The sequence below is a fragment of the Seriola lalandi genome, unplaced genomic scaffold, assembly GCF_002814215.2.
Source record: "Seriola lalandi dorsalis isolate HSWRI2012SDOR001 ecotype SW California unplaced genomic scaffold, Sedor1 jcf7180002055008, whole genome shotgun sequence".
Lineage (NCBI taxonomy): Eukaryota > Metazoa > Chordata > Actinopteri > Carangiformes > Carangidae > Seriola > Seriola lalandi.
Window position 1 is genome coordinate 1,790,787 of NW_019525551.1, and position 12,086 is coordinate 1,802,872.

The window sequence follows — 12,086 nt, forward strand, 5'->3', positions numbered from 1 at the left end:
TGCTTTGTAGGCGGCACGGTAGAATAGTGGTTAGCACAGTCACCTCACAGCCAAAAAATTGTGGTTTCGGGCCTGGGGCCTTTCTGTATGGAGTTTGGATGTTCTCCCCGTGTCTGCGTGGGTTCTCTCCTGGTTCTCCGGCTTAGGTTAGGTTCATTGGTGACACTAAGAATTGCCATAGGTGTGAATGTGTGTGGGAATGGTTGTTAGTTTCTATGCGTCAGCCCTGTGACAGACGGGCAACCTGTCCAGGTGTACCCCACCCTTACCCAATGCCAGCTGGGATTGACTCCAGCCCCCCCCGCGACCCTATAAGGATAAGTGGTATAGATAATGGGTGGATGGATGTGCTTTGTGGTCCCACCGTCCACCTCAGTGGAAGCCTTTGATGTGGTACAGAACTGGTACAAAAACTCAGCACCTTATTGAGTGGAAAAAACTTTGCCAATTAACATAACTCAGGCAACAAGGATGTTTCTTGCAAAATGGATTTGGCAAAACAATTCACTGGTAACTAACAGTGACTTGTAGTAGACAGGGTCTCAGATTTCCAAGGCACCTCATACATACAGCATTTCAAATTGTTTCTTGGTAGTTTTATCTTGTCATATATAAGGAAGACAAAATATAAACAAACTAATGAGGCTGATTTTGGATTTTCATCAACCTTACACAAAGTATCAACATAATTATAGCACCACGAGCCAGTATGATGTAAGCTGCCATTCAATACGGAACACACACAAAAAACAAGACGGCCTTCCAATGTCTACAAGTGGTTCAAATAAATACAAGCTGGATGATTAAAGCCTCCATCTCTTCTCTGGCCTGATCTAACACGCTGATAGTACACTGTCTGGCAGTGCGTGCTCTAACATCTGAACAGGTGTGCACGTTACAGATAACCTCAACTGGTCCACCAACACCATGGCTCTCACCAAGGAAAGCACAGCAACACCTCCACTTCTGAGAGAAGTGAACATCTGAAGTTGACCTTTGACCTTTTTAGGATCTAAAATACCAGCACCTCATCATTTTATTCTGTTAGACATTTGAGTTGAATTGTGTCATAATTAGTGTATGAATTACTTGGGCAAAAAACATGATTGGTGAGGTCAAAATGACTTTGTGTTAATTAAAAAACTGATGCAATGCCTGAAAACATAAAGTCTCAGAGTGTCGCTGCTGCTGAGGCCTGAAAACACTTTGGACCAAAACATGTGAACCTCATCAGGCAACAGACTTGACCTTTAGTGTGATGTATCTATTGTGTCCATTGCTTCAGCACATATACCATCCTTATGCAAAATATTATTTTCCTATGACTGTGATTATATTCAAGGGTTAATCTCCCTGTAAAATTCCCCATGTAAGCAAAATATTAACTGAAATATTAAACTGGATTTTTAATTTAGGACCCCTAGAAGGTGGAGATTAGATAACAATGCAGATGTTGCCTTAAGGTCCTTTCATTTCAGTTTAGACTGCACTTTGGTACAAACCCCATTAACAAACAAATTTGCATTTAAACAAATGACCATAAACTAATTGCCACACAGTAAACTTGCCCCAGGGGCAGTGGCTCACTGTGTCCTGTAGGTAAACCTGTCTCATCCCTTGAAAAAGTGTTTGTCTTAAACGGGAACAGACTGGTCTACATAAAGTAAATCATGAAGAATATAAAACTGAATTTTATTTTGTGTTTTATTTGTAATTTTTTAAAGCTGTGAAGCCATCGCTGTTTACAAGCTCACCTGGCACAGGTGAGAGATATGAGAGAAATAATCTTTATCTCTAACATCTTCCCTTACTTTTTTTGTTTGTACTTATATTTAAATTTTTTGTTTTGAAGCTGGGGATGACCTCACTATCACATGTAAGAGATATATGTGGCCTAGGTTAGCAGCTGGGACATGGAGAGTGGTGAAATATTTGCTGTGCTCAACTGGGTGCTGCACCTCACAACAGGTGAGGTCAATGACCTGCATAGATTCTGTATTTTATTTGGTATTTTGTCTTTTTATCCGTGTGTGTTTCTTTGTGGAGCTACATTGTACATAACAATAATGTCAATTATGGCTTGAGGTGACTTTAGAGATTGAACAAATCTAATCAGAGAGGTGATGTGGAGAAAGTGACTGCAATTGTAAACACTCCATGATCCATGAAGGATTAAGTGAAGAATTTTTTATTCTCTGTCTCCAGTGTTTTAAATTTGAGTTGCAGTTTCTCTCTGCGCTCTTTTCAGTCAGAACTACCCACTCATCATGTTTGTGTTTTTAAATAGGGTTAGGGTTTCTAATTCTTTTGTTGAATTAACATTATTATAGGACGAACAAAGACCAGCTTCATCTCGATGGGATATTTTTTAGATTGATATATGATAAATCCTGAAACCAAACCTATAAAAAATCAATAACTACAGTTTATTTACTGGTGATTTGCTTTTTTCCTTGTTGATTATTGGAAGCAGCCTGTTTGTAAGTCAGGATACTAAAGTATAATCTGTCTCGATAAGCCTCTATTACATGTTTGTAGACAAAACACGTCAGAATGACATTAACACGAAAGTCTACGATGGACTATTTGGGCCACATTGAAGAAAAAAAAAATCTGAAATTATGATAATTTTGAGAATAAAATCATAATTTTACAAGAAAAAAGTCATATTATGATGTGAATTGTAATTTGAGGTTGCATGTTGTTTTAGAGAGGAAATATCAGAAGCTTTAAAATGAGGAACGTGAAGCATCCCGTGAAGTCCTACTGAAGTTCTACTCACAGTATGTTTTGGCTCATCTGCATCAGCATCATCTGCATCAGCATCAGGACACTGAAAAGATTGTGAAGAAACCGAGTCTATTCTATTGTTAGACGGACAAACAGCAGCTGCCAGAAGCAGCTCAGGCTGGCACTGACTGTCCTTTCGGCTGTTTGATTGGTTGTTTGTAATATTCCTGAATATTCCTGTTTTTTTTCTCCTAATATTGTGACTTTTTTTCTTGAAATATTATAAGATATTCCTTTATTAGTCCCACAGTGTAAAAAGAAAGAAAAACTGCAAAACGACAGTACTAAACTTAAAAGTACTTAAAAAACATAAATAATATTATATGTACAATTTAAGTACTTATATATAACAAAAAAAAGATTGATTATGATTTTATTCTCAAAATTAAAAGGTTATTCTCGTAATATTACAACTTTATTCTGATAATCTGGTAGTATTATGACTTTATCCTCGTAATTTAAGATTTTTTTCACTAAATGTGGCCGAAATACTAAATAATAAAAGTCAAATTAGGGAAATTGAAAAAAAAATCTTGGTGCCTCGTGTTGGATGACGTCACACCACGTCCTGCCCTTTCTCTCCGTGCGCGAGCTCGACAGTCCAAAGTATAAAGTAGCGCGAGCGCCTTAACTGGGAAAAAAGTGTAGTCGACAGAGAAGGACACGGAGAAGCACACACACACACACACACACACACATACACACACATACACACACGCATGCAGCCACACATCTAGTCGTACAGCGGGACACAGGCCCTTATGTGGACACGAGAAGTGGACCTCGGTACAACTTAATTAAGGAGTAAATAGCCGAACATGGAGCGGGAGTTATGGGTTTAAAGCGCAGAAGACTTGAAATGGGCGGTCTGCTGGCGGTGTTGCTGCTGAGGAGTTGCCTGCTGTCGGTGGTTCACGGTACGTTGACTTTTTGTTCACAACATGGATCCTTAGGGAACAACGACTGGAGCCACCGGGACGAGAAACGATAAGAACATAGTAGTTACCGCGGTGAGCTCCGGCTGTGTGTGGGGCTTCGCTCCCTCTAACGTCCCCCACACTCAGACCGACTGCAACAATAGCTCTGATTGCTTGTCTGAAAGTTGAAGTTTTTATGTCCCAAGGGTACAACAACACAGTAGCTGCAGTGAAAGTGTCGAAACTTTGCGTCGGTGTGTGCGACGCACTGTGGATAAACCCGGTGTAACTACACCGACCTGCCGCGGTGTAGAGCCGGTGGGGTTTATGAGTTTATGCTTTGGGGCAGAAATTAAGTTTGGAGTCAGCCTGGGCTGTTTTCTCGGGCCTCGGCAGCTCCAGCCATTCCTGCTCGGTGTCGGGTGTCAGGCAGACCGCTTCAATGTGGAAAAGAAGCCAGAGTGTTTATTTGGAAAAGAAAAGGCTGCTGGACTCGTTAAAGACTCTCAGCCTGTGGATCAATGTCTTTATGCGCCTTACTTTCTCCACTGCCTGATTTGCGGTCTTATTTAATCGCCTGAATCTGCCCAGTCAAAGGCGGAGCTTAGCTCACTCAGCAAGCCTCTCTGTCAGGTCTGAAGACCAGCTCCCATTAGTCCGCCTGCATCTTAAAACTAACGCTTCACATCTGAAGGTATGGGAGTCCATGACAAAACCCACCTCAGACCATTTCTACAGAACAGTGGACACTCACTTAGAACTCCAGTAGAAGATCCAGGTCTTAACCCCAAATCCAGATTTACTGATGAGAATTAACACTTTCATGGGAGACATAACCTTTTCCCTTTAACAGCTATCTCATATAACTACAGTATCAGTGATGGTGCACAACACTAGCTTTCATAGGAAAATGATGGTTACAGTGACGCAGAGTGGAGGTTGCACTTCCAGTCTTTATTCTGTCTTCAAAGGTCAGTTTGACCCACCTCACCTGACTTGACCTGACGTAACCTGACCTGTCCACTCATATATATATATTTTTATCGCAAGCATTTTTCTGAGTCTGCTTCCTGATAACGTCCTCACTAAACCAGTTAAACATGACGGTTTAGTTCCAAAGGTCAGAACTGCAATCACACTGAGGTGTCATTGTGTACTGGTTAAATTCTTAACAGCTGAAACTGTTGATTATGGAATGATTAACTGGTAGAAATTATGACATAAAACAATGAGATGTACAACAGGCTGTAGTGATGAAGACTGGCTCACACAATTAAAGTAAAAAAAAAACAAAAACATAAAATGTAGACTTGACCTTGACGTTGTAGAGTTTTCTCTGTGGTGTAAATTAGGGGTGCACGTTATGCAGAAAAAAGCATATTGAAATTATTTGGGCAGACATTGTGTACTTTTAACTGAAAAAACTTAAAAACGATGATGATGATGTGATTGTTGTTGCTCTTGTACCAAACAATTATGTTCCTTTACGTCTGGAGAATATGATTTGCAGACCGAGGCGTCTGTAGCACCACAACACTTGCAGTGCAAGTTGTAGCTCTTCACACAGTATTCCATAATATCTTACACAATTCTTTCCTCACAGTGTTAGAAATATATTTTCTTTTCATTACAAAGGCACCACACTTATTTATTTATATTTTTGTTGTAGGTTGCTTCAGTTTGTTTGTGCGGATTAGGTGAACTATACTTAAGGGGGATTTCAATGAAGTTAATCTGAACAAGTGTCATGGTTGAGCCCACACAGTCCTTTTATCTGTGTCTCAAAGTCTCATTAACTTCAAATATGGATATATTGATCTTTATGTTTTTCAGAACAACCACAGATGTTTTTTTTTTGTTTGTTTTTTTTTTACTTCCGTTTGAAACTGAAGAAATATCTGATATGAGTGGTTACGGTCTAGATTAATGATAGATTGTGTACATGTAGAATTTACAGAATGTCCGCTACTTACAGAATGCAAAATTCTGAAGGAGTAAAATGTGACTTGTTACAGAACAGTGAATATCAGCTGAATATCAGCACGGCTGTGATTAAGCCTGTGAGCGAATGACAGCCATGCTGATATTCAGTACAACACCACAACCTAGAGTGTGATATTACTTTTATACAACAGTTCTATGAGCTAGATAATGGCCGCTAATGTAACGCTGATTAATGGTGAAGTGAATGATAATTGTAATTAAAAGTCCCAGTGATGTTATACTCTATATCAGCACTCATGGAATGACTCTTGTCCAATCAAATTACTTGGTAGGGTTGTGTATTGTAACTTAGAACTACATCATGACCAATAACAGGCAAAAATATATAAATACAACAACATACCTTCATTAATATAACTTTAACTATTACACCAGTCAAACCATTTCACTAATCATTCTGACTTTATCAAGGTCAATGGTCAATACAAAGGAGGATTTACAAACGCTTCATAAACAATATATATATATACATTACTCAAGCACAAGTTCATTTTGCACATAAGGCACATGACTGTTAGTATGTTGACTGGCAGTGAGATACAGAAATATGTTAGTGCTGAAGTGTGACTTAAAGTATGTTTGAGTCCCAGTCTTTTGCTGGGGTGAGGAGGTGATTGGCTCTGGTTAGTCATGAAGGAGTGAGGATGATTTCCTTCGTTTGGCACTGAGGTGACAGCATGTACACACACTTCACACACACGGGCCAAAAACACCACAGTAGTGTCAGCACACTGCCAGGCAAACATCACACCTGTGTGTGTGTGTGTGTGTGTGTGTGTGTGTATGTGTATGTGCTGACAGACTGTTGTATCACTCAGCATATAGCAATGTTTTTACATATGTGAGAGACTCTAATACTGTCTCTAGACTACTGTCAAAGCAACACTGCCATTTCCAGGTGGTTTCTGTAGAGATCTCTGTCCACAGTGAAAACATAAACAGCATAATAAACAGGTTAAACATCTGTATCATCGGCTACATCCACACTTAACATTTAGACCCTTTCTGTTTCTGTCCTCAACACAGCAGAACAAGTATACAAGTACAACCAACAAGTATACCATACTGATTTAATTTTTTATCATAATATACTACATTTCATTTCCAAGGTGCTGTGCCTGTGCATGATTTCGTCTGACAAAAACAAGTTCAGGTTCAAGTTTTCTTTACTGTCAGCCAGGCCAGGAATTTCGTCATTTTAGGGGCAAGGTCATTTGGCCTTCTGTGTCACAATTTGTTTTAGGGCACAAAGTTTTGTAACGTTTTGTAAACCTCAATTTTCCCCGCATGCACTGAAACACAGATTTATACACTCTAGGAACTGTTATAGAAAAGTCTGGACACACTCTCATTTAAAAACACACAGTCAGTAACTTCTGCCTCTAGGGGTCTCTCAATCAAAACAATGACAAAAGAGGGGTTTTGTGATGCTGTGAAGTAGTAAGGGATCATGGGAGTTGTTGTCTTCACCACCATTGCCATCAGCTTATCCTGTGTTGAATTCCTTCAGTGTCAGTTGTTCAGGAGGTTTTTACCTTCTCCTCCCCACAACAAACAGACCAGCTGATTATAACCAGTAAAAACACTGAAGAAAGCAGTTTCACTTTATAAATCAGTGTTTCTCTGATGCTGTTGGTCGGACACTGGACGTCTGCAAGCCACTGGTTCTTACGTCGTTATAATTTGGTTTCCTCCATATCCAGAAAATGTACAAAATCTCCTATTAAGTAACTTTTCATCTAGCTCCTGGACTGACTTCTATGTCAAAATGTTTAGTCTGTGAGGGTTCAGGGATTATGGGAAATTGGGTTTATTAAAGGCTGCTAAAAAGCTCAAATACTAAATTAAAACAATCATGTTAGATTGTTGTTCAAAAAACTTACCTAGACAATAAAAGTGATCCACACAGCATACTGTTAAAGTCTCTGTTCCAAGGCTGAATTTTACTATTAAAAATATCAGTGGCATTATGAATTAGGTTTTCTTGCTTCACAAACAGAATCTGGAAGTTCTGGTTTTACTTTGGCTTTCTATAGAAGTGTAGAAGTAACTTAAAGGGATTGTGTATCAGTAAAGAAAGTGTTGTTCATGGGGCAGGAAACTGGCCCTTTCTGAACATAAGATTGAATTTACTGCTAATATTGTGACAGGATCATATACTGAATACGATATGTATTTAAATGAAGAACCATCTTTGCTGAACTGTGACAGGGGATTGGGGGATTGGGGATTTTTCTCGTTTTCTCAGACACTAGACAAGAGCGGGATCTGGATTCTAAGAACTAGACTCTAACTTACTGGATGGTGACTGAATTTTTGTATTTTAACTAGGGTTCTGTGGTGAATCTTCACACTTACATTAAGTGCCAACTGAAATGTGCCTTTAGCATAACGTTTTTAAAAGGGTTAAGTATTGCAACTTAAAGACCCATATTTCCCTCTTCTGCTGTGTTTTATTTGAAGTGTTGATCCATAAGAAGATATATTTGTGGTTTTAAGAACCAAACACCATCTCAGTGTAGTTTCACATCTCCCCTCCCAGGCTTCTCTCTGGAGCCCTAGTGACAACAGGTCAGTGAGCCAATCAGAAGAGAGGAGGCTCTGAGCCTGTCTTGTTTTCTGAGTGATGAAATAAAAATGTAGAAGATTTTATATAAACACTGGTAGGTCCATGTGGGCGGGGTTGGGACAGCTGAAAGCAGTGCCTGCTTTGTTGTGACATCACAAAAGCCACTTTTCCACCGCAGGAACTTTCCCCAGGAACCTTTTGAGGAACTATGCGCGTTTCCACTGCAGGAACCAGGAACCTTTTGAGGAACTATGCCATTTCCACCGCAAGAACCAGGGTCAAAATTTAGGTCTTGGGTAATTGATCGACCCCAAAGGTTCAGGAACTTTGGGGGGTGTGGTCTGCAGTGCTGAACATTTTGACTGGTCGAGTCCTCGCTGCATTTAATTTCACCCGCAATGTTTAAAAGTCCGCAGTGAGCGAGCAATCACATTTTCCACACTGTGAAAGGACTGCATCAACCGGAGTGGCCTAGGTTGCCATCTGTAACGTATAATGCAAGATCATCCTGTATTTGAAATAAACTGCTGCATCCTTGAACATATACAGGACGCAATTTGTCCCGTATTTTCGTTCATGTCATGTCCTCAATGTGCTGTGAATAATGTAATGTCAAGTAATAATTTTTAGTTCTTTTGGTGAAAATGCCGCTAAAGTCCCAGAAGTCCTGACGGCTGGTTTTAAGGCTCAGTTTCTGAATACAGGCTGTGTGCATTTTTCTGTGGACTGAGGCTTTGATACTTCCACAGTATTAATATAAAACCTAAACCTGCTTTATAATCAAACTACACATGGAAATCTACCTTTAGACTTTATGGACCTTTAACACTGAACGTTAACTTACTCTTTGATAAGATATTCTGTACTGGGAGACTTCTCCATCAGTAGAAGGAGTTTGCTCAAACTATGTGGAGGAATAAACTTTCACATGGTCATGATTTGTCATTATTTGACAAATTTACCACCATTTTTTCTTATGGCTTTGAACATCCAACAATGAAGGTAAACACAACCCAAACTAGTCCATTTACCTGAATCCATCCATTCCATGGCAGGAATGTAGTCAACCAGTGTAGGTGGACAGGGATCCAAGACAAGATGGGGAGTTGTTTGTCACTGTTGCTGTGTTTTTAACTGTGTGATATGTTGTGAAGAGGGATGGGCAAAGAGCACTTCACCTTGCAGAACATGGTTGTTGAGAGTATTAAAAGATACAGCTCGTCGTTGCTCGTTGCTTGTTGCTCGTTGCTCAAATGCCTCCTGCTGTTTTTTTGTCATTCACGTTTTTTATTCACTAGTATCACTGTGGCTGGATGGTGGTATCTCATTCATCTTGTCTTACTTCATGTGCTTTATCTTCTTTGACTAACAACCTGAATATATATATATATATATATATATATATATATATATATATACACACACATATACATATACAATGTATATGTATATGTAATGTAATGTAATGTACGTTAGTCTTTGGATTGACACAGTCTGAAAGCTCCTTTATCCACATTCTCTGTGTTTGTATAAAGTCTTTCAGATATATTCCAAGCACACAGTTGGACACTTAAAGGGATTTTGGTCCAAATATCCTATATAAGTTTTGAATCTTCGGACACTCCCATAGACAGTGAAGTAGAAAACCTTTCACCACTTCAGGAATACTAGAATATATACTTGCATCATACTTATATATACATATATCCAGATTATTTTGACAGATATTGAGTCGTGACGAATCATCAATATTGAATCATGATTTTAGTGGGAACAATAATATTTGCATTTCATTTTCACTGAAAAAAATATAAAAATGGTGATGATGTGATTTTTATTCTGGGTCTGTACCAAACAAACATGTTCCCTTGCTTCTGGAGAATATGATCTGTAGATGTCTCTGTAGCACCACTACGCCTCATTTATGGTGTGTTGTGACACATTTTTCCCTCATCAGCTCCTGTGACTTGGACAACAGAGCAGCTACATTCAATGCTTCATTCATTCATTAGGAAATGCACTCATTTTTTATGAAGTGGAACAAATAACAACAATGACAAATTTTTATTTGAGCCAATGGATGAGTTTGTGAGCGACTGGCAGTAGAGAAAGGAAAAGAGTTAGGGGCTAGAAGGGAACCGTGAGGGGCTGAAGGTACGGAGAAGAGATTTGGTGACAGCGCTGAGGAGGAATGTAAGGAAGAGATTGATATCTTTTCCTGTTTGTGTTGCTCTGGTGTGAAACTCGAGGAGGGTCTGCTGTTTGGATTTCAGACAAGTCTGATGGAGGGAGGAGAGACGGGAAAACGGGAGGACAGAGAGGGGAATGAAATAGACATTGCAGAGAGAAGAAAGCGAAAAGAGAAAAGAGGAGAGGGGGAGAAGTGGGGGAGGAGACAAAAGATGAAGGGGGGGGAAGAGGGGGAGAAATAGGAAAGAAGGAGCTGAGGGGAGAGAGAGAGAGAGGAAGTCTGTGGCAGTCTACCTTGATTTCTCTGGGGTCCCGTCACACATGCATGCACACACACTCACACATCCTTGTTTTACTACATTCATGGGGACCCGTCATTGACATAATGCATTCCCTCGCCCCCATTCCCTTAACCCCAACACTAGCAAATAAATAACACACCTAAACCCAGTTCAAGTCTAGTCCTAAACCTGAAACCAAGTCCTGGCTCTCAAACAGAGAACCTATGAAGTTTTGAGGACCAGACAAAAAGTCCTCACAGCCATAGCAAGATGTGCACACACAAACAGACAGACACACACACGCAGATGCACACACACACACACTGCATAACTATGCTCCCCACGCTCATCACACACATTTTTCTGTTCCCAACTGGGGAGGTGTGAAGAAAATCTCTTCCTTCCTTCCAACCCTTCACACACACACACACACACACACACACACACACAGGCGCACACACACACACACACACACACACACACTGTGTAAAGATGGGCTCTGATAAGATGTAAAGCAACGAAACCAAGTGTATGTGCGGGTGTACATGCGTGTGTGTATGTGTGTCTGCATGTGTGTGCACAGAAAGGGGTGCAGTAGTGCATTGTCTACACTTCAGAAACTTCTTTTGGGACCCTTTTTTCTTTTCAATCTGCCATCTCAGTATGACCTCCTTCCACCACACGCACACACACACACACACACACACACACACACACACACAAGCCACATCTCCCCCCCTCACACTTTGATTGTTAATCCCACTGACTAACTGAAACGTAGTCTTTTGGTCTGGTCTTTTGTGTTATGTTGCGTGCACACACACACACACACACACACACACACACACACACACACACACACACACACATACACACACATGCACAAACACACAATCACATACAGATCTATCATCCATACAACACCAGGTGCAGTGATGTCATTTGTCCTCAGACACATATTACACATTATTTGTGCTTTTTCATTATAAGAACTGTTGGTTGAGCTGAGAAACTAATAATTAATGTTTATAACATTTTATTGGGGATAAACTGTTTATGTGTTTCAGTGTTGGATGGAATAATAAGTCATTATGATAATTGTTAATGAGCCAAGCTTGAGAGCTCACAGCCTGTGAAGAGGATGTTCTTCAGGTCTGTGTTTATAAAGAAAATCATAGTGTGTCTTTGGTGAACTGTTAGAATGAATCTCTGTCATGAGAACATTTGACCTGGTCTGACTCAGGTGCGATAACACTGATTCCACTCAGGTGTTCCAGGTGTTGTGTGTGGTGGCTCACTGGCGCTGCACACACACATGTGACGTGTGAGAGTGCT

General features: G+C 40.1%; 1 protein-coding gene across 1 annotated transcript in view; it reads left to right on the forward strand.

Moving 5' to 3' along the window:
- The first annotated feature begins 3,416 nt into the window (after nucleotides 1–3,416).
- Nucleotides 3,417–12,086, forward strand: part of lrp5 (low density lipoprotein receptor-related protein 5) — a 76,953-nt gene continuing 68,283 nt past the window's right edge. The window contains exon 1 of the mRNA XM_023397356.2: nucleotides 3,417–3,707. Coding sequence (XP_023253124.1) covers nucleotides 3,623–3,707 — 85 coding nt within the window. The 5' untranslated portion in view covers nucleotides 3,417–3,622. The remainder of the gene's footprint in view (nucleotides 3,708–12,086) is intronic.